Source organism: Volvox carteri (assembly GCF_000143455.1).
Source record: "Volvox carteri f. nagariensis unplaced genomic scaffold VOLCAscaffold_16, whole genome shotgun sequence".
Taxonomy (NCBI): domain Eukaryota; kingdom Viridiplantae; phylum Chlorophyta; class Chlorophyceae; order Chlamydomonadales; family Volvocaceae; genus Volvox; species Volvox carteri.
The window spans coordinates 1,609,170-1,629,040 of NW_003307559.1; the positions used below are offsets into that span (position 1 = coordinate 1,609,170).

The 19,871-nt window shown below is 56.8% G+C and overlaps 2 protein-coding genes across 2 annotated transcripts; both read left to right on the top strand.

The window, feature by feature from the left end:
• Nucleotides 1–402: 402 nt before the first annotated feature.
• On the top strand, nt 403–7,930 carry VOLCADRAFT_104530 (uncharacterized protein; the record flags this gene model as incomplete). The annotated part of the gene is made up of 13 exons (XM_002949843.1): nt 403–489; nt 1,187–1,493; nt 1,722–1,772; nt 2,034–2,230; nt 2,676–2,915; nt 3,378–3,416; nt 4,107–4,211; nt 4,434–4,791; nt 4,966–5,162; nt 6,000–6,428; nt 6,491–6,586; nt 7,220–7,285; nt 7,853–7,930. 13 exons carry the CDS (start codon nt 403–405, stop codon nt 7,928–7,930), a joined length of 2,250 nt encoding a protein of 749 aa, XP_002949889.1.
• Nucleotides 7,931–8,584: 654 nt separating this feature from the next.
• VOLCADRAFT_90386 (uncharacterized protein) lies at nt 8,585–13,859 on the top strand (the record flags this gene model as incomplete). The annotated part of the gene is made up of 6 exons (XM_002949844.1): nt 8,585–8,819; nt 9,765–9,903; nt 10,289–10,339; nt 12,148–13,132; nt 13,358–13,513; nt 13,641–13,859. 6 exons carry the CDS (start codon nt 8,585–8,587, stop codon nt 13,857–13,859), a joined length of 1,785 nt encoding a protein of 594 aa, XP_002949890.1.
• Nucleotides 13,860–19,871: the final 6,012 nt, after the last annotated feature.

Genomic DNA, 19,871 nt, shown 5'->3' on the forward strand with positions numbered 1-19,871 from the left:
GTCACGCGCCTCGTTCTCGGGCACTTGAGCGAGCACAGAGCAGCGATGTGACGCAACATTACAGGCAGGGCTGTGGCTGCGGCGAAGACGATGGCGGAGCGATGCGTATAGGCCGGATCGTTTAGATAGATACCAACTGATAGGGCATGGGCTCCGTTTCTCGTTGGGATGTCACAAATGCTACAACGAGGGCGGAGCGACGTAAACCTGCTAATCCAGCACAAGATGTAATAATGATGACATAACAATCTAAACAACACACGACTTAAATAGTCATCCAGAGCCTAGGCGGCGCCGGAAGGTCGTACATTATCCATATCCCAAATGATCGTCCACGAGTAAAGTTAACGACTTAACAACTAAACAACTAACGAGAAAACCTAACACGCATCATTGGACGCTATGTTTATAATAAAGATATGCACAAACTTGCAAACGGGCACACCTTGCCAGGAGTGCCCGGGCGAGGGCCTTCATGCGCTAGCGCCGGTGCGATGGGGGCGCGACCCTATCGTCTCATCGTTGCTTAGCGATCTCTCGTTGATTAGCTTATAACACATTTAAATTCGCATAAATTATCACGAGCTCTTCTAGCAATCAAAGCGGCTGTGTTCTTTGACAACTTGCACGCTTGCGTACCCAGAGACCGCTGTGCGACCTAACACCAAGTCCGTGCGATGCAATGCTTAATTGAAGATTTCCACTGGCTGCTAGCCCAAGCTTCGCCACCTGGAGACTTGGGATGTTGCGTCCTCGGCGCCCACGCAAATTGCTGCCGAATTGATTCATACATGTTGAGTATGACTCAAATAGTATTCTTGATGCATTCGATAAGGAGTCACTCGGGTCTTGCACGTTCGTCGATTACAGCTTTCAGCATTCGTGAATGAATCGATTAAGGCTTGCAGCATTCGGTGTTTATCTACACCTTCACAAGTAATCGGTGGAAACACGACTGAACTCAACGACTAAACTTCCCGCGCTAATCGTCGGAGTGCATGCGTGTCCAATCGTCAAATCATCGATTACACCAATCGGAGCAGTTTTTACTCAGAAAGTATCGATTGAATGAGGGAGGGGTGAGGGGGGAATCGGGGGTGGGCCAGAAACGGTAATCTTCTATTTTTTGCCGCCGCCGCCGCAGAACATGCAGCCGTACCCGCTACCACCACCTCTGCAAACGCAGCCGTACCAAACGCCGCCGCCGCAGCAGAACATGCAGCTGTACCAAACGCCGTACGCGGGTTCCCTGCCGCATCCGCCACCGATACCACCGCATCCGCCGATGCAGCCTCCGCAGCTGCAGCAGGCGCAGCAGCAACAGCAGCAACAGCAGTTCATACCACATCCCAGCCAGCTGGTCCCAAGGCTGCCGTACCAGCCACCACTGCACCAACCCCAGCATCACCAGCACCCAGCGCAATACCAGTACCACCGCCAACCCATGCAACACCATAACCATCAGCTGCAGCAGAACCCCCAGGACCTCGCCAGTAACTTGGGCACCGGCCGGGATGGCACACCATTAGCATTGGCGGCGCTGCCTCCTCGTCCTCCTCCACCTCCACCGCCACCAGGCCTCCTAGCTGCTGGCCCCGGCGGCGGCGGCTGCGGCCGTGGCCGGCCCTGGCGGCTCCTCCTACCCCGTCGCCCCCAGCTGCTGCCCACTATCGCCTCCACGCAATCCCCTGTCTCCCCCGGTGGTGGGCGACACTGCGCAGCTCGAGCAGCTCACCCTGGAGTTCGGGGACCTGCTGGGCAAAGCTTGCGAGGTAGGTGTATGGCTACCGCTACGGCTCTCTTGTGACGGCGGTGGCGGGGGCCGCTGTAGCTTTGGAGGTGGGGAAAGCACGGTGGGGAATAGGCGAGGGTGCAAACGGTGAGCTGCATCCATCGCATGCTGCTGGTGATCCGCGGCTATGTCAGAGGGTTGGTCCGGGGGGAAGTCCGGAGTACTGCCAAAACACACGGTATGGTTTGCGGAGTGCGGAGTTCCCTGAGCGAGGTGCTTTTTCCATGTCCGTTTTGTGCAGCTTTGAAGGCAGGGGATGACGAGTCTCTGCAACACACAGCAGTCCTGCACTCCAACACACGACAAAGGGCCCTGCACACGATGTTCCGATCCAATCTGGAACACAGCTGGTCCATTCCAGATGTCTTTATACGAGGGGGATGTTTCCGTTCGCCCGTCGGCCACGCAACCGCCTTAGTGTGTGTTACATGGTTGGGGGTGCGTGACCCCATACCCATACCCATACGAGCCGAAGGCCCAAGGGCAATATCTATACGCCTAAAAGCCACGGAGAACAGGAAACACCGCACATCAGGTCAGATTTGCGTCCAAATGGGACAACTGAGTTTCGGTGAGCCCACATACGTTCCAACATCCTCGCCAGACGTACTGGTTCCCATTTCATAGCCTCCAACATGCTCTGTTCATGATCGAATCCCTCTTCAGCATGAATATCATTACCAACCGCCTTTAGTGCCTTTTCCTGCTTTTTGCGGAATTTAGTGTCCATTTTCGGGACGCTAGGGACCGTGCCTCTTTGACTTTTCCTGTCCTTGCCATGTTACACTTTCTTTCTGTGTTTGACCTTCATGCTGATATGTACGGCACGTGACGATCTGAACGGCGCCATGCTGCATCGGTCGGATTCCTGATGCACTGCCAGGCACTTGTGGAGATGGAGGACAAGGACGGCATTCGACCGCTGGAGTCGGGCAACGGCGCATCGCTGCCGTCGCCGCCGCCGCCAACTGGGCACTGGGACCTCGCCGCCAATGGTGGTGGCCACGATGGCGGCGGCGAAGGATCCCGTACGCAACTGCCGCCGTCGCCGTCGCCGATGCGGTTACGCTTACCTCTACGGGTGGCTTACGAGGAACTTTGTGTCGCTGATCCTTTGCTGCGGGTGAGTGGGTTGAGCTTGGAAGCAGAAGGAGAGGGAGGGGCAGGTAGGAAGTGGAGGAGTTATTGCGCTAGGAATTGCAATTCAGCCATGCATGTCATATTCTGGTAGTAGTAGGAATGGTGGCCAGGTAACAACGGCAACGTGTCGAAAAGCGTCCGGGGGAGGTAAAAGATGCGTCAAGCAATTAAGTTCAGGGACTGGTCAGCCTGGGGATATCACTACTCTGTGCGAGCAGCTATAGCCTTATCACCGTCGCCTTAATAAGCAAATATTTAAAAGTAAAAACCCGTAATCGTTCAGACTTGCTGGGTATGCACAGACGATCCGCCGGCTGCTGCAACACATATGCGCATACATTTTAAGAGGTTTTAGGGTTAACAAAACCTGCAACCGTGAAACCATACCTTTTTACATGCCCGTTTCTGCCGCTGCCGTTCCCCCTAATATACCCCCGTACGGCAGGCACGACTGCTTGGCGACCTGGCCGTACGCTGGTTGGAGGTGAGCAGCGTAGTGACGTCATTCCTCTTCGCGAGGTTCCTCCTGCCGGACCTTTTGCACATTCCATGCCAGCCCCCGCAACTGTCCTTCTCGGCCGCCACGACCGGCTGATCTGGCCAGGCCGGTTATGGGAACTTGTTGGGCCGGTCGAGGCCCGGGTGGGGCCCCTGTCAATGGCCCCGGGGTTCCAGGGCGTTTATGTGATGATGTTGCGGGTCCCTGTTGCTTTCCCGGCATGAGCCTTTTCCTTGGTGCGAGTGCGCGGTAGTCAGCGGGATGATTTCGTGATCGCACCCCCCCAGCTGGTGGTGCCTGCGTTGTTGCTGGGGCGGGGGTCCGACTGCCTGACTCCGGAGGGTCCTCTTCCAGGGGAGTAGTGAGAATCCAAGGTATATCAGGGAAAAAGGAAAAAGGAGAGGAAAGTGACGGCAAAGGGCCGCGTGTTGGCGAGGCCGCTTTTTTGTGGAGCCGCAGTATTTTGGTTCTACGCCACACACACAGCTATATAACCCATCGCGGTAAGATGGACATTAGCTATCCAAACGAAGCTGTAATGCAATTCTAGGATCTTGCATGGTCTTTTATACCTTTGGGGGGTTCCGGTGCGCATGCTGTACACTTGTCATCCCTGACATGTGCGCTTGCGTCATACCATTTCTCCGTACTGCTGTACCGCCGTACAACGTGCAGAAGAACGCCTGGCGCAGCCCGCTGGAGGCGTTGCTTGGCAGGGGTGTACGGCAGCGGAGCATGGACCGCATAGGGCCTTTTGAGTGTCTGGACGAGCAGCAGCAGGTGGTGCTGGGGGGTTGTGGGCTTTGGGTTCGAGAGGGAAATCCACCTTGCACGGCGTCCGCACCGGGGCTCCCTTTATATCCATCCTAATCCGTTTCTGCTACCATTCGACTGCTCCTCCGTTTTCCATTTCCCTTTCGCCACTCCGGCTGTTGCGCTGTCTGGCCATGATAGCAATTACGCTTCAGCAAATCGATGCGCCCGCTCCCCAACTGCATACAGGCCAATTGGGACAGAAACCGTCGTACATTGTACAGCCACGTTGTGGTTGTAGCGCGAGCCGCCATGGAGACGACGGCTGCAGTAGCAGCAGCGGCGGCGCCGATGGTGCCGAAGGTTGAGCACAACGACCATAAGTACACGCGCGGCAGCGGCGGTAGTGATGGTGCTGGTGCTGGTGATGGTGATGGCAGTAGCGGCACAGCGGCTGCCACATCGATTGCCACGTCTTTTGGCCGCGCCAGTGGGGATGGTAACCCTGCTGTGCCTGCTCCGGAACCACGGCCGTCACTCTCGTCCATACGGCGCTTCCTGCAAGTGACGGACTACCTGGCGGAGGGGCTGGCCGCGCACCTCCTGGGTCAGCCGCCGCCGCCGCCACTACCCGCCCCGAACCAATCTATCCAAGCATTAACAACGCCTTCCCTGCAGCCGCCGCCGGCACCGCCGCCGGCACCGGCGCAGCAGCATCAAGAGCTGCCTCCACCTCCGCCCCCGCTGCCACCGCCATCGCCGCTTCCCTCGTCCCTGCCAGCTCCGCCCTCACCACCGCCCATGACTCTGACGGCGTCGCCAACGCCCACCCTCGCCACTTCCCCGCTCCTGCCGGTAGCCGTGCGGCCGCCACCCGGGGCTGGCCCCGCGGCTGATCCATTGGCACCTCGCGGTGCTGAGGCGGTGCTGGCCGCCGCCAACTGTGCAGACGGCGAGGGCGGCCATGGCTCCGGCGCGGTAAGTGCTGTAGTGGCCGTCGACTTCGCGATGCAAACTTCGGACGGGCTGGCGGCTGATGGCGATGGCGTAAGCCGAAACGGTGGTGGAGGCGGCAGTGCAGCCACTGCCGAGGACGGCGGCGACGGTAGCGCTGGTGCTGGCGGCAACGGTGTCATTGGTAGCGTTGGAGTTGGCGCTGGCGGCAGCGGTGGCATCATCATCAGCATTGGTGCTGACGCTGGCGGCAACGGCGGCATCGTCAGCAGCATTGGTGCTGACGCTGGCGGCAACGGCGGCATCGTCAGCAGCAATGGTGCTGACGCTGGCGGCATCGTCAGCAGCACTAGTGCTGACGCTGGCGGCAACGGCGGCATCGTCAGCAGCAATGGTGCTGACGCTGGCGGCAACGGTGGCATCGTCAGCAGCATTGGTGCTGACACTGGCGGCAACGGTGGCATCATCATCAGCATTGGTGCTGACGCTGGCGGCAACGGCGGCATCGTCAGCAGCAATGGTGCTGATGCTGGCGGCAACGGCGGCATCGTCAGCAGCATTGGTGCTGACGCTGGCGGCAACGGCGGCGGTGTCGACAGCACTAGTGCTGACGCTGGCGACAGCGGCAACCGTGACGGCAGTGACGGCGTGAATGGTAGTGGTCTCCAAGCCATGGATGAACATACAACACGCAAAGCCGCCACACGGCTGCTCCGTACCGCAGTGCAAGCCGCAGTACACCTTGCGTTACGGGTAGGCGCCTCGCCTAGCGGCCGGCTGGCACTGCGTGTCCCGACGCCAGGAGACCCGTTCGTACTCGAGCCACTGAAGTCGCCTCTGCCGCAGCCACTGCTGCTGCAGCCGTCAGCTCACTCCTCAGCTCAGTCCCAAGCGCCCTGCTCGAGTTTCATCAATCTCACCGCCATGCGAGCGAACAGGTTGGCTGTAGCAGTGGATTGGGTCCCCTCACAGGCGGGCTTAGCGCAGGTACCCGCCGGCCGCACCGCCACGGCTGGCGCCACCAACGGCGACGGCAATCAACTCAACTTGGCCATGCCCGGCGCCACCGCCGGCCATGCTGCCGGTTGCCAGGCTCGCAGCCCGCCTGCCGCGGCCGCCAATATAAACGCTGCGGATGGCCCCGCGGCCGTGCCGCTCAAACGGCCCCCACCACCGTCGTACGACGGCGACGTAATCAGACAGGATCATGACGTGCCATACGCGGGAGAGCTAAGCCGCGGCGTGTCCGGCAGAGGCGGCAAGAGGAGAGGCCGTCGCAGGATCAGCACAGTGAGGATAAGGCCCAGTTGGCGTCCTCGGTTGACGCCGCTATGACTGGCATGACTTACCAGGCGGACGTGGCGACGGCGGCGGCGGCAGCGGCTGCTGCGGTGCCACAGGGCCCGATTCCGACGCCGCAGCTGTCGCCGCCGCCACAGCCGCCACCGGTGCCTCTTCGCTATCACTATCCTTCCCACCATGTAATTCAGCGGGCATCTGACACCCGGGGCCTAAACAACTCCACTTCTTTCCCGGGCAGTGGCGACAGTGGCGGCGGCGGTGACGGCGGTCAGCGGCGCGAAGACGGTAACGGCGGCGGCAGCGGTGGAGGCTCAGGCAGCTTTCAAGTTGGCGACATGGTTGGATCCGTACTTTGGGTCATATCGCCGGCAATCATAAGACGCGACGCGCTGTGGAGCTGTGGAGGGAGCTGCAAGACGGTGGACCGAGTCGTGAGCTTCATTCCGCCTTCGGACGACCGAACGGGGAGAGGCAGCACATGGGAGAGCCTCCTGGACTTCACGGTTTGCGAGCAGGTTTCGGTTTGCGTGTTATGCACAACTATGTGAGCTACTCAAGTTCCTTGCCCCCGGAAGTTTCTGGTTGTGAGGTACGGTTGTGGCACACTGATCAATCGCTGCCGTGCTAAGCCAGGAGGGGCATGGATCTAATTAAGCCTTACAGCAGAGGGATAGGGCGCATTTCGGGTGTCGCGGAGTACCTCCGGGGAGGACTGGAAGACATGCGGGACACGGACACGGACACGGACACGGACACAGTGGGCAGGCACATGCTTGCAGCATGGAAGCATGGCACCAAGGGAGGTGCCAGGGTGCAAGCGCGAGGGAGGGGAGGAGGAGGTGGAGGTGGGATGTAGCTGCTGCCGTCAGCCCGCCCCAGCCATAAACGTGACGGCTCCGGCCGGGTGTGCTGACGCGCAAGGGGGTTGCCCCTGTTGTGGTCCGTGGCTGTACGGCACATCTTTGTGCGGTGGATTGCGTGACTTTCTCCCCTTCGTTGCCTGACGCCTCTTGACGGTACGACCGATGGTGCTGATGTGCAAAATATGTAGGTGAGCTTCCTCGTGTGGGCAGGCGCCTACGTCCGTGAATATGCAGGATGTGAATACGTTTAGGATCCAGGAGACCTAACTTGCCCACGGCCAGCTAGCACACAGGCCGGGTGATAGTGAATGGCTGCAGGGGGGCCCCTGCGCCTTTTTCTACCCAGTTTCGCCGGTGCTGTGGCTTTACTTAACTTGCTTCCCCCTACACGTATCTGGATGAAACCTGTGCGTCAAAGCAATCTTTCTCTTCGTGTTTTGATTTACTTTTGGATCCAGAGGAGGGGACACAACACTCCCGATGCTCATTTAAATTTGCATACCCATACTGTACGATACCATTCCGCTGTAACACATGCCTCGGCCGCAGTACTTCGTGCCCTGGGCTAAGAAGCATGTTTTGTGTGATGTCCTTCCGGCTTTAGCTACGATGTCCGGCGCGACATAAGTAAGTTGATTTGCTTCGCAATGTGACCGGCGGCGTTGAGCGTTGATCCGATGCCCGGACATTTCGTCGAGCACCGCGGTTATATGCAGCAAACGCCGTGTGCGCATTCAACACAAAGAGTATGTAATAAACTCTCCATCCAAACATCCATCACCATGTATGCCTTTATTGTCCATTTCGTAACAGTAAGAAGCGAGATGCGGTGTCGGAGCCGGACGAAAGCCTGTGCTCTCACAGGCTTGAGCATGTAAGCCTGAAGTTTATAAGGTCACACAAACTGGTGTCCATAGCTGGAATTTCAAATTGATAACTCACGCTGTCGTCGCTGCTGTGCATGGCTACTTACCGTGTTGGTACATGTTAGAGGACAAAAGGTAACCATGATATTATGAACTGTATATCAACCTCTCATCCAAAGTGGATCAGCGCGAAAACCCTTACCGATCTTTTCTCCCAGAAACTGGAGATGTTGGAGTACTTCGGGGTTACATGAAAACTACATATGTGTTGGTGTTGTGGCTTTGACCGCTCGATCCACACTAGTCCAAAGGCTTGAAAGCTATGACCCACGGGTCACTCTATCGCTCATTCATGGCATATCAATCTGCCGCTCAGAGGGGGCGTAAAACTTGAACTAGAATTCTATCAACAACCATGCGACTGTTTAAACTGGCGGCGGTGGCGGCGGTGGCGGCGGTGGCGGCGGTGGCGGCACCACCGTTGGTGCAGGTGCCGGCTGCCGCAAGCGCAGCTTCGCAAGTTTTCAGGATGCCGACGCGGTCTCGGTCGCGGATACAGAGTTGGGAGCAGGCCCTGATATGGATGTGGATGAAGCCCAGGAGCAGCAGGGGCGAGTTGCGACAGATGATCAGCAGTGGGAGGAACGGAGGTACTCGGAGTCCTTGCCGCTGCTGCTGCCGCTGCCGCCGTCGACGGAGACGGAGACGACGACAACGGTGACAGCGACGACGGAGACAACGATAAGCGTCGGACCACCGTCCGTTTCAGCGACGGTGGCGGCGGCAGCGGCGGCGGCAGTGGCGGTGCGGGCGCCGCTGCCGCCGGCACCGCCGCCAGCGCAGGGCCCCCTACAGGGCCGTCGGCGGCGGCCAAGGAGGGCGGTGAAGCGCAAGGGGCCAGCACCGTTGCAACCAATGTCGCCATCGCCGCCATCACCGCCGCCGCAGCAGCAGCGGCAGCAGCCGGGACGGGAATCAACCGCGGCTGCCGCCACTGTCGCCGCCGCCGCCGTCCCGAGGTGCTGCTGCAGTGTGTGCGGCGCCACAGAGACCTCGGAATGGCGGCGCCATAAGCTGTACGACAACCTCTTTACGTGTAAGGCAAGCAGCGGCAAGAAGAATCCGTTGTCGCTTCAAAATAGGGATATTGCCCTGCCGGCTGCTACTGCGAGGTAGCGGCGGCGGCGGCGGTGGCGGTGGCTACTGCGAGACCCCACGGCTGTGACGGCACACACTGCTATGCCACTCGTATACGTATGTAGCTACTGCGCTTAGTCATGGCGACGGTGCGGGTGTGCGCCGAGTGGAATGGGCAACCGGAGGGGGCGAATAACGGAAAACAGCGATTAATCTCTCTTGTCAGAGGGAAGCACGCCGGGAATGAACGAATGAGCGGTGTGCAAACGGTTACCTGCCCGCAGCTGTTGCCTTTCGCTAAATCGCAGTTTAGCTACGCTATACAGCATAGGTTTACGAGTGGGCAATTTGGATCCGTACAAGTACCTGGATTTTACATTCCGTGCCGCTGGCGCTGCCGCTCGCCCTGTCGCCATCTGGCCCCCCAAGCTGCCTCTTAAAATATATTTTGCCTACAGGGTTGCTACATGTGGTGGTTGGCCAAGCGCACGTACGATGGTCGTACGGAAGCGCCCAGGGTACGCGGCGGGACAGCTCAAGCACGTGTCGTACGGCGCGGTACAGTGAAGGCCAGTGCACGGTGGCCGGCGGGGCCAGGTACGGACGCCAAGGCATTGGGGGCATCGATAGCAGCCGCAGCGGCGGCGGCGGCGGCGGTGCCGCCGGCCGGGGGGAAGAGGTTTCATGGGAGTGCCGTACGCATCGTGGATGCTGCTGCTGGCGCGGGTATCACGGCACCCGCTCGGAATTGCACTGTGAAACCTGCTACTACTGCTACTGCTATTGCTGCTGCTGCTGCAGCTTCCACTGCTGTTACTGCTGCTACTGCTGCTACTGCTTCTGGCCGCGGCGGCTCAGCGGCCTGCACTGCCGCTGCGGGGAAGCCGCCGGTATGGGCTAACAGTACGGCCCGCGACGGCAGCGGCGACGGCGGCGGCGGCAGTTCCGTCCGCTGTGTCGAGTGCGGGTCGGCCTCCACCAGTCACGGCTGGCGGGTTCATAAGTTGGACCCCACACTGCGGACGTGCCGGAGGTGAGGGACACCACCATTGATGCATCGATTGGTTGGTTGACCGCCCCGGAAATCCCTTTCCACTTGCTCTTATTCCGGGATGCGATGTGTCTGTGTGGGAAGTAGGGGGAAGGAGGAATAGCTTCATCCTCGTATGTAGCTTCATCCCCACCACCACCGGGGAAGCACCGCCCGCCCTCATCCCTCTCATCATCACCCACGTATGAGTCCACGGACTCGGACTCGTGTTCGGAGTCGGTAAGTGTGACCTTTTCGGTCTCAGCACCCGCCACCACCATTACCACCACTATCACCACCAGCAGCACCGGCATCCAGTGGGCTCCGCCCCCGGATCAATGGCGGCGCCAACTCCCCCACCTTCCTGGTCGGTCGGTTAGCAACAGGTCCATCGGTATGGCCGAGTGCATCACAACCACCACCGGCATGTGGGAGCCTCATCCACCCGCTTACGGTCCGAAGATTTTAATTTGTTCTGTGTCGGAATCGATCCTAGAATCTCACAGAGGGACACCGTGCCGCGCTTTAGCATGGCTATATTGTATGCAGTGTGTTTTTTTTCGTGGAGGCCGATCCTGAATCTGTTACGAGTTCCGTAATAAATATGCCATCAGTCCAATACGTTTATTACTGCCAGAATTTTTTCTGGGGGGGGGGGAGCCCCCCAAGACCCCCCCATTTCTGGGGGGGGGGGAGCCCCCCAAGACCCCCCCCTGCCCCCACAGGGTACCTGATACACCAGCACATATTTAATAAATATTTCATTAGAGTCCCAGCTGTTTCCATCCGTTGCCACATGCGTTCAGGATTATGTCATACGTTTTCACCACGACACCACAGCCAGTACAATGCCCCAGGGCATAGCAAACTCGTCAGTTGTGCATGTAACGGCCACGCTTCTCAGCCCTCTGCAGCCACTTCTCCACCGCCTTGTCATACGGGAAGGACGAGCGGGTGTAGAAGTCCTGGGCAAACATACGCAAGCACAGGCCCAGATGCTTATCAAGCTGGTTGCGGTGCTTATTCTTGACGAAAGACATTGCTGAGAACCGCCTCCCATCCTCCACTGACCCTGGCACCATCACAAACACAATCACCGCCAGCTTTGCAAACTCTGAAATGGCCATGGCCTGCCCAGCGGGGCTCATCAGCCGTCGCCAGCAGGCTGTGGCGGACGGAACCTCTCCCTCTGCTTACGACGCCGCTTCTTCCCCTTCTTCCCTTTCTTCCCCTTCCCGCGCTTGCGGGATGCCCTGCGCCTGCGAGAAGCGCCCCCCGCATCGGAACCACCGTTGCCCCTGCCACCGCTGCTGCTGCTGCTCCTGCTGCTGCTGCTATCACCAGAACGGGAGGCGCCCTGTCATCTGGTTCTAATGTCTCTCTTGTACTCGCTATATTGTTTGAAGTGTTACCAGCATCGCCGCTACTGGGTTTTGGCCTGCCGGTGGTCAGGAATGCTTTGACGCTACCCTGATCAGCTATAGTAGTTAATTTCTTGGGCCCCATCGCTCATTTATAACTTATTTATACTAAAATAGAACGTCTCTGGGGGCCTTCGGCCCGCCCCGGCTCCGTAACGACCGTACCAGGCCTTTACCATGGTCTATGACGGAGCGCAAAACGCAAATATGCCATTTTATTACGGAACCGTAATATATTACGGAAAAAAATACACTGATTGTATGCATTGCCAGCGAGTCCATTGCATTTCGATCATCTAGATTATCATTTCCGGCATATTATCACGGATATATATACACGCAAAGATCAGTACACGACACTTGCTAGGTGTGTCGATCTTACCACCGCAGGTGCTACGACCGCTTCGTCTGCTGCAAGACGTACGACCGCCGGAAGTCGCCGAGCCGTCACACGGCGGCGGCGGCGGCGGCAGGGGCGCCGCCGAAAGGGAAGTGCTCAGCAGCTCTGGCGTCGCAACCCGCGTCTTCCCCCGAAGCCTCGAGATGCCGTACGGCATCATCAGACGGCCTTGCGGGCGGCATCATCAGCACCGCCGCCACCGCCATTCACTCGCGAGGGACAATGCGGCCACCGCCACAGCCGCCGCCAGCACTAGCAGCAGCAGCAGGGGCTACTGCCGCAGGTCCTAGCGGGAGCGGTGAAGGCGTTGGAGCCGCAGCCGGAGCCTCACCTGGCGGCAGGGGTGGTGACGGCGGCGGTCCACATCCCAGCATCACCACCGCTGCCGAGGGGCCCCGTCAGCGGCAACAGAGACCGAACCGAACCGACCGCAGCGACGTCGAAGCTGACGTGGGCGCCATCAGGCGGCCTGAAAACGTGCGGTCAGCGGCTGCAGTACGAGCTGCAGTCCCACTCGTCACCGTAAATGTACGACAGGTCGCGGCAGCAAGAGAAAACGCAAGCGCAGCAGCGACAGCGGCGGTGGCGCCAGCTGCGGCGATCATGACGCCCAAGCTGTCCGCGGCGACCCCGCCGGACCGATTCGTCACAGCCACTGCTGGGGAGGCCGGAGCCGTACCACCGCCATATCCGTCGCCGCCGTTTTGCCGCCAGCCGCCAGCCGCCAGCCGCCGCCCCCCTGCGCCGCCGTCGCGGCCTCCTCGCCCGCCGCGGTCGCTGTGGCCGCCGCGGCTTCGGCGTGTAAATCCCTACCCCCCGTCTCCATGCGACGAAGCTGCCGATGCAGGGTTGCTGGCGGCGATGGCGGCCTGTACGGCAGGCGGTGGCGTGGCGGCGGCGCTCCGTGCGGACGACCCGTGGGACCTGGGGTCCTCCGTCACCGAGCTTGGCAATCAAGTTGCCCGAGTGGCGCAGGTAGGGAGCGAACATAAGGCCCAGGAAGACCGGAGCACAAGGTGGTGCTGGGGGAGAAATCACGTGTACGCGGCATCTGTGCGCGTAAACTGTATTTTGTGCCGCCCACGATGCCGTACAACCGCTACCTAGTGTGCGCCATTATCACCTTCCTCCCCTGGTAGAACCCACACATACATACACACATACCCACACATACATGACAACGAACGATTGGGGACGCAGGCGCTGGTGCAGCTCGAGGACAGACACGGCGTGGCGCTGCTCGGAACAATCGGTGCAGCTCCCGCCCGCTCCCCTCCTCGTACCCCCCATCCACCTTGCCGTACGCTGGTCCCTGGCTCGTGGAGCCCCGTCATCGATTGGAAGCATGGATCAACGGTACGCCATTCCGGGACTGGACCGCGCCTTTTCGGAACTGGCTGTACGATTCATGGGATGGCCACATCCTCCGCTATTTAAGCAGACAAAACTCTTCCAATCAGTGTCTTCCGATGCCACCATCCAGTTGTGGTTTAGTTTAGTAAGATATAACAAGTCTGGTATCGAGACGGTTCCTCCCGGGGCCTCTCTCATTCCTGGAATTTTCAAGATCCTACGTTTTGCCATCAAGATCCCCATTTCTACCGGCGCGTGGATGGAGGTCGACGACGTCACTGGACCTCTGGCTACAATAGTCGACGCTCTCGGAGAGGCCGTCCGCGAAGTGGCAGCCGCCGGTCTGTAAACTACTTTAGCAAATCCGTTTGCTGACTTTTTCTAGGATTTTGGGTTACTAGCAGTAAAGCTGCTGCAGGTTCGAACCGCCGGTTCCTTGAGCGGTCCCTACCCTTTGCCGGAGGCTCTGTCAAGAGCTTCGTAGCACCCGTTCGGTGCTAGAACAGACTTTCAGAAAAATCGACAGTTCTCTTTACTTGGGTACGCGGTCTGCCTGATCTGGGTCAGGATAGTTGGAAATGGAGCAGTCTAGGCGAAGACGTTGGGGATTGCCCTCCGCTATCGATATGACCAATGGAACTGTCCCGCCGCCGCCTATTGCCCTGAATAACAATAACCAATTGAAAAATATGAATAATCCGTCAACCGCTGTTCCGATTCCTGCAGTGGAACACATCGCGGGTACCGCCGGCGATGTAAGGAACAACGACGCTACCGAGCGCGGCTTGCCCGCTGGGGTTAGTGATGAGGTGATTAGAATTAATATTCCGGTACCTAGGCTTAGTATCCCTGCAGATATTAAGCTTTGACTTATCGCGGGAAGTTGCGCCACGTGTCCGCGCCTTCGTCCGCGATGTCCGGAAATATTTGGAAAACGTGGCACGATGACTGGACTAATGCGCGATTGCAATATACTTCAGAGCAACTTTTGGAGGCGCTATTAATTCGTCTTGCCCTGCAGATTCAAACGCGCGAACTAGAAGCGCTAGAAAAACTTGCGGCAGGGCAGCATCAGATGCGAGCAAACGAAACGGTAGCCGCGTACCATAGTCGTTTCAAGGCACTTATAGCACCAATTCCTGACTTGAAGGGAGGTTGACCGGATTTTCTGGTTTATCCGCGGCCTTTCCGCTGAGTTTTCAGGAGAATGTGCGACCGACCGTGACGGTAAGCCTTTTCAGGAATATGCAAAACTTGTGCAGCACACACTTGGTGTTGAGGCCCGTCAACTTGCTAAACTCCGTTCTCAAACCCAAACCCGCATGCTTCTGCATGCTTCCACCGCTGTGCAGGATCCTGCACCCATCATCACTGACGACGGGGACCTCCCGGCACCGGAGGTCAGCGCTGGGCAGAATACAGCTCACCAGGCCTCCGGTGCTGGTGAGTCGAACCGTGGGTGCAGGGGTCCGGGTGGCAAGCATAGGGACAAGGGTCGGCCCAGGGCTGCTGCCGTGGGAACAGGGATGACGGTGCTAGGCAAGCATGGCCGGGATTCGAATCTGGCAGAGTGGATGACTAAGTTTTACTGCACTCGGGTGGAGTACGATTACCGCCAGAAAGATAGCCGTTGCCTCAGCTGTGGGGAGGACAAGCACCTAGTAGCGGAGTGCCCGTTGCTTGCAGAGAAGAAAGCTAGAAACGGGGACAAATAGGGGGTTGCCCAGGACAGTGTCAGGGAAGCACTCCCTGGGTCACAAAACCGAACGGAGCCCGTAATCTGCCCGGCTGGACGTGCTGTCCATGCTGTTTTACCGGCCGTATTGAACCAAGTTTAGAAGGCCGTTGGACGGCGTTTTTCGTTAGATGCCGTGGAATAGCAAACAGATTACAGTGCTCATCAAAACCAGGACGAGCAGTACGAGCATCAAATGAAAAACACTGTCAACGGCCTTCTCAACTTGGTTCAATACGGCCTTCTCAACTAGGTTCAATACAGTATGTCCAGCCGGGCAGATTACGGGCACCGTTCGGTTTTGTGACCCAGGGAGTGCTTCCCTGACACTGTCCTGGGCAACCCCCTATTTGTCCCCGTTCCTAGCTTTCTTCTCTGCAAGCAACGGGCACTCTGCTACTAGGTGCTTGTCCTCCCCACAGCGGAGGCAACGGCTATTTTTCTGGCGGTAATCGTACTCCGCCCGAGTGCAGTAAAACTTAGTCATCCACTCTGCCAGATTCGAATCCCGGCCACGCTTGCCTAGCACCGTCATCCCTGTTCCCACGGCAGCGGCCCTGGGCCGACCCTTGTCCCTATGCTTGCCACCCCGACCCCTGCACCCACGGTTCGACTCACCAGCACCGGAGGCCTGGCGAGCTGTATTCTGTCCAGCGGCAGCAGTAGCAGCTCGAGGCCTGACCTCCGGTGCCGGGAGGTCCCCGTCGTCAGTGATGATGGGCGCGGGATCCTGCACAGCGGTGGAAGCACGCAGAAGCATGCGGGTTTGGGCTTGAGAACGGAGTTTAGTAAGTTGACGGGCCTCAACACCAAGCGTGTGCTGCACAAGTTTTGTATATTCCTGAAAAGGTTTACCGTCATGGTCGGTCGCACATTCTCCTGAAAACTCAGCAGAAAGGCCGTGGATAAACCAGAAAATCCGGTCAACCTCCCTTAAGTCAGGAATTGGTGCTATAAGTGCCTCGAAACGACTATGGTACGCGGCTACCGTTTCATCGAGGAAGTCCATACTTGCAGACGAGCACTGTAATCTGTTTGCTATTCCACGGCGTCTAAACTCTAGTAACTTGGGTGGGCATACCGGTTGGATTTCCCCCTCCTCTTTCAAAGAACTTCAGTCTCAGCTTGCGCATTATCGTATTTGCAAACGTCAACGACCGGACACTGCGGCCTGTCTCCTGTTACCAGCACATGTATCCCTGAGGGCTGCCTCCTTGCTGATAGGGATGTGTCGGGTTCTTCAGTTTCGTGCTGGTAGCAAGCTCTTCAACGGTGTAGACATGACGGGTCAACTTGTTTCCCTTCCAGGTCTGCCGTATACTGCTGACGTTTGGTACGATCCCCCTCTTGTCCTGGGGCACCTTGACACGGAGCCCTATGTTTCAGTCCTGTGTGCAAAAGTTGCTGCGTCAACAGGGCCCAGAGTCCCGTTAATTGGCATTCGTGTCGCTGGATATTCTTTAACTGCCATGGCCGACTCTGGTGCCAGCGACGACTTCATTTCTGCGTCCATAGTTGAGCAACTCGGACTGAAACCTCAACCGGCATCGTGGTCATCTGTCACCCTTGCTGACGGGGGTAAGCAGGTCATTTTGGGTCAAGTTTCCCTTCGTATATCCTTGGGCCCTTTGCGCTTAAATGTCTGTCCATATATGCTGCCTAAGTTTACTGATGCAGCCATGTTTATCTTAGGGTCCGCTACCCTTGATCAGTATGGGGCTCATCTGATTATGAGACCCAAACCTTGCAGTTGCGGAAGGGAACCTTGTGTTATAAGGCGCCTTTCACCACTGCGGAACGGATGGGAGAAGGGAATACTAGTGCTGCACACTCCGAACCCTGTGTGAATTTTGCTGCTGCCGCTATCTGTAAGCGAATTGAGCCTAAACCCGTTGGGCGCAAAGCAGCTATCCGTATGATTCGCAAGGGGGCGCATGGATTGCTAGTACGGCGATCACTGAAAATGACCCTGCGGTTGAAGCCCTTCTTAACGAATACTCAGATATCTTCCGTGAGGTCCCTGGACTTCCCCCGATGAGACCGGTAGATCATACCATACCTTTGGCTCCTGGTGTGCAGCCTGTTTCGCGCCCCATGTATCGCCTCAGCCCCCTGGAGCTGGATGAGGTGACACACCAGGTAGCCGACCTACTGAGGAAAGGTATGATTCGACCCAGCACATCCCCGTACTCTGCTCCCATTTTATTTGTGGGTAAAAAGGACGGGACTCTGCGTATGTGCATAGACTATAGGGGTCTAAATGTGACCACCGTTAAAAATCGCTATCCTATCCCAGGGGTCGATGATCTACTGGATAGACTGCGTGGCTCGGCTTTCTTTAGCTCTATTGACCTACAGCAGGGGTACAATCAAATCCGTATTGCTGAATCAGATATTCCGAAAACTGCATTTCGTACACCCTCTGGTCATTACGAGTATACTGTGCTGAGCTTCGGCTTGACGAAAGCTCCTGCCATGTTCCAAGCCCTGATGGACCAAACCTTTCGGCCCTACATAGATCGTTTTGTCGTTTGCTACCTAGACGATATCCTGGTCTATTCAAGGACACGTGAAGAGCACCTGGAGCATTTGCGGCTGGTCTTTGAAATTTTGATGTTTGACCCCGAACACGGTCACACCCGGCGAAGTGTGAGGCGTCCTTCCAGGTAAAATCCTCGGATGTCACTGGATGTCTTGCTAAGTGAAGGTGCTTGTTAGGAGTATCAAGCAGCATGCACATATGTGTACGACCACCCCCGGCCGGTAATATGTCGGCTGACCTCAGGACTGATTGCCTGATGTTTTCACAACGAGAACTATTATATAACAATGGATGACAACCAAAAGCATCCATTTAGTGAAGACCTGTCGTCGACTTGCGTGTGTGCTGCCAGCATTCGCGCCTTCTCCTGTACTCATCTACAAGCTCTCGTTTTACCGCAGCCAAACAGGCCAAGAGATAGGTATTTATTGCTTATTCCTTGCGTGTGTGATGCCAGCATTAGAGACCTTAAGGTTGAAATAGCGAACGATGCTTTCCAAGATTCCACGATACTGTAGGTTGCTAACGTTTACATTTTTAAAAAGCATCCTTAAGCGGAATTTATGATGTGGGAAGCATATAAGACGAGCAGCCTATAGGCCCATACGTATGTCCATAGTCCAGGGCAACGGAGGCAGACGGAGGGGTTTACCCTGGGGCCGCGTTACCCCTCCTGCTGGGTAGGAATTTACAAGGGGATTACCAAAGGGCTACCGGGGGTTGAAGGTGGGTAACCCATGGGTTACTGACCCAATCAGTGCCTTAGGGCCGCCCGCCGCCCGCCTGCAGTTCGTCCGTATTCAGGGTCGCGCGAGCTCAATTCTGCATAGTAAATCGTAAGAAAGTTTTAAATATCATAAAAAAATAATTAAAATGTTATAACGTCAATGCTTTCCTCAGTTTGTTTCGGTGAACTTATTACCGCATGAGACCTCAGGTGGTTAGCTCGCGACATCTATAGAAATCTCTATAACTAGCAATATCTATTTATCTTACTTAACAGTTCAGGATAATAGCCCGTTAGCAAGAATTGCGCCACTCTCCAGCAGACGTTCCGACCAGGTTTAAAAAACGCTCATGTGTTCTTGTGTACTTTTATATCAGATTCTTATATCACGATAAGCAAAGCAAACAAGCCATAAAATATGCCGTACGATGGCAGTAGGCATAACTGAGCGAGCTACCATGGAAGCTTGCGACAGTTGGCCAACAATTGGTGGGGTGGAACGCCAGGTAACTTGCCCTAACTAGGGGACGCTAGCTGGCTGATGGAAGACGGCTCATAATGGGGTTGGTGCGCCAAGCCTGCGAAGGGCATCTTTACGAATACGTGCAAGCGTGGATCAATCTAACAACTGCCGCCAAAAATGCTTCGGCTGGCGACAAACAACTTAGGGAAGGGGATCATTCTTTTTTACAACATCAGACTCGTCCACATAGCGGCGCTTGCCCGATGTACCGACGCAAGGCCCATCTCAGCAACCTTTGCTGTGTTACACTCGGATACGGTAAAATAATAAGGTTTTTTATGCGGGTATGGAGAACATGACCATGTTTCATACGTATATTTAGATAGAAAATATATAGATTTATGAGATGAATCACGCTTTATAAATCGGCAATGTCATCTCGGATGGAGCGCCCTCCTTGGCAGCCGCCCGAGGCTCTCATGACCTCGTCAATGCTACTCATGTAAGCGGATGCATCCTTGCGCAATTATGCATACAAAAAAAATCCGCATCCAGATACAAGTAGTATACGTGCACGGCTCTAAAGGAGCTCCCTTAGAGCCGTCCCTCTCAAGAGGCTTGGGGTTGCTCCAAAGGCCGCATACATCACGGTGGCTTACATCCAAAACATATGTAGTAGTGACTATTATAATAATAAATTGCGTATTGCTCCAAGCTGAACTACAGATAGGCTGCTGCTAAGGATGGTTACCACAAAATAGCACCCTGCTGACGACGCCGACATACCTTTCACTAATTTGCTGTGTGTGCTTGTGTGCCATGGACATGACTTATTTCTTACTTCGCACAGAGTCTTAATGGGGGCCATGTCCGTGAGCGCAGTCGACATGTCAG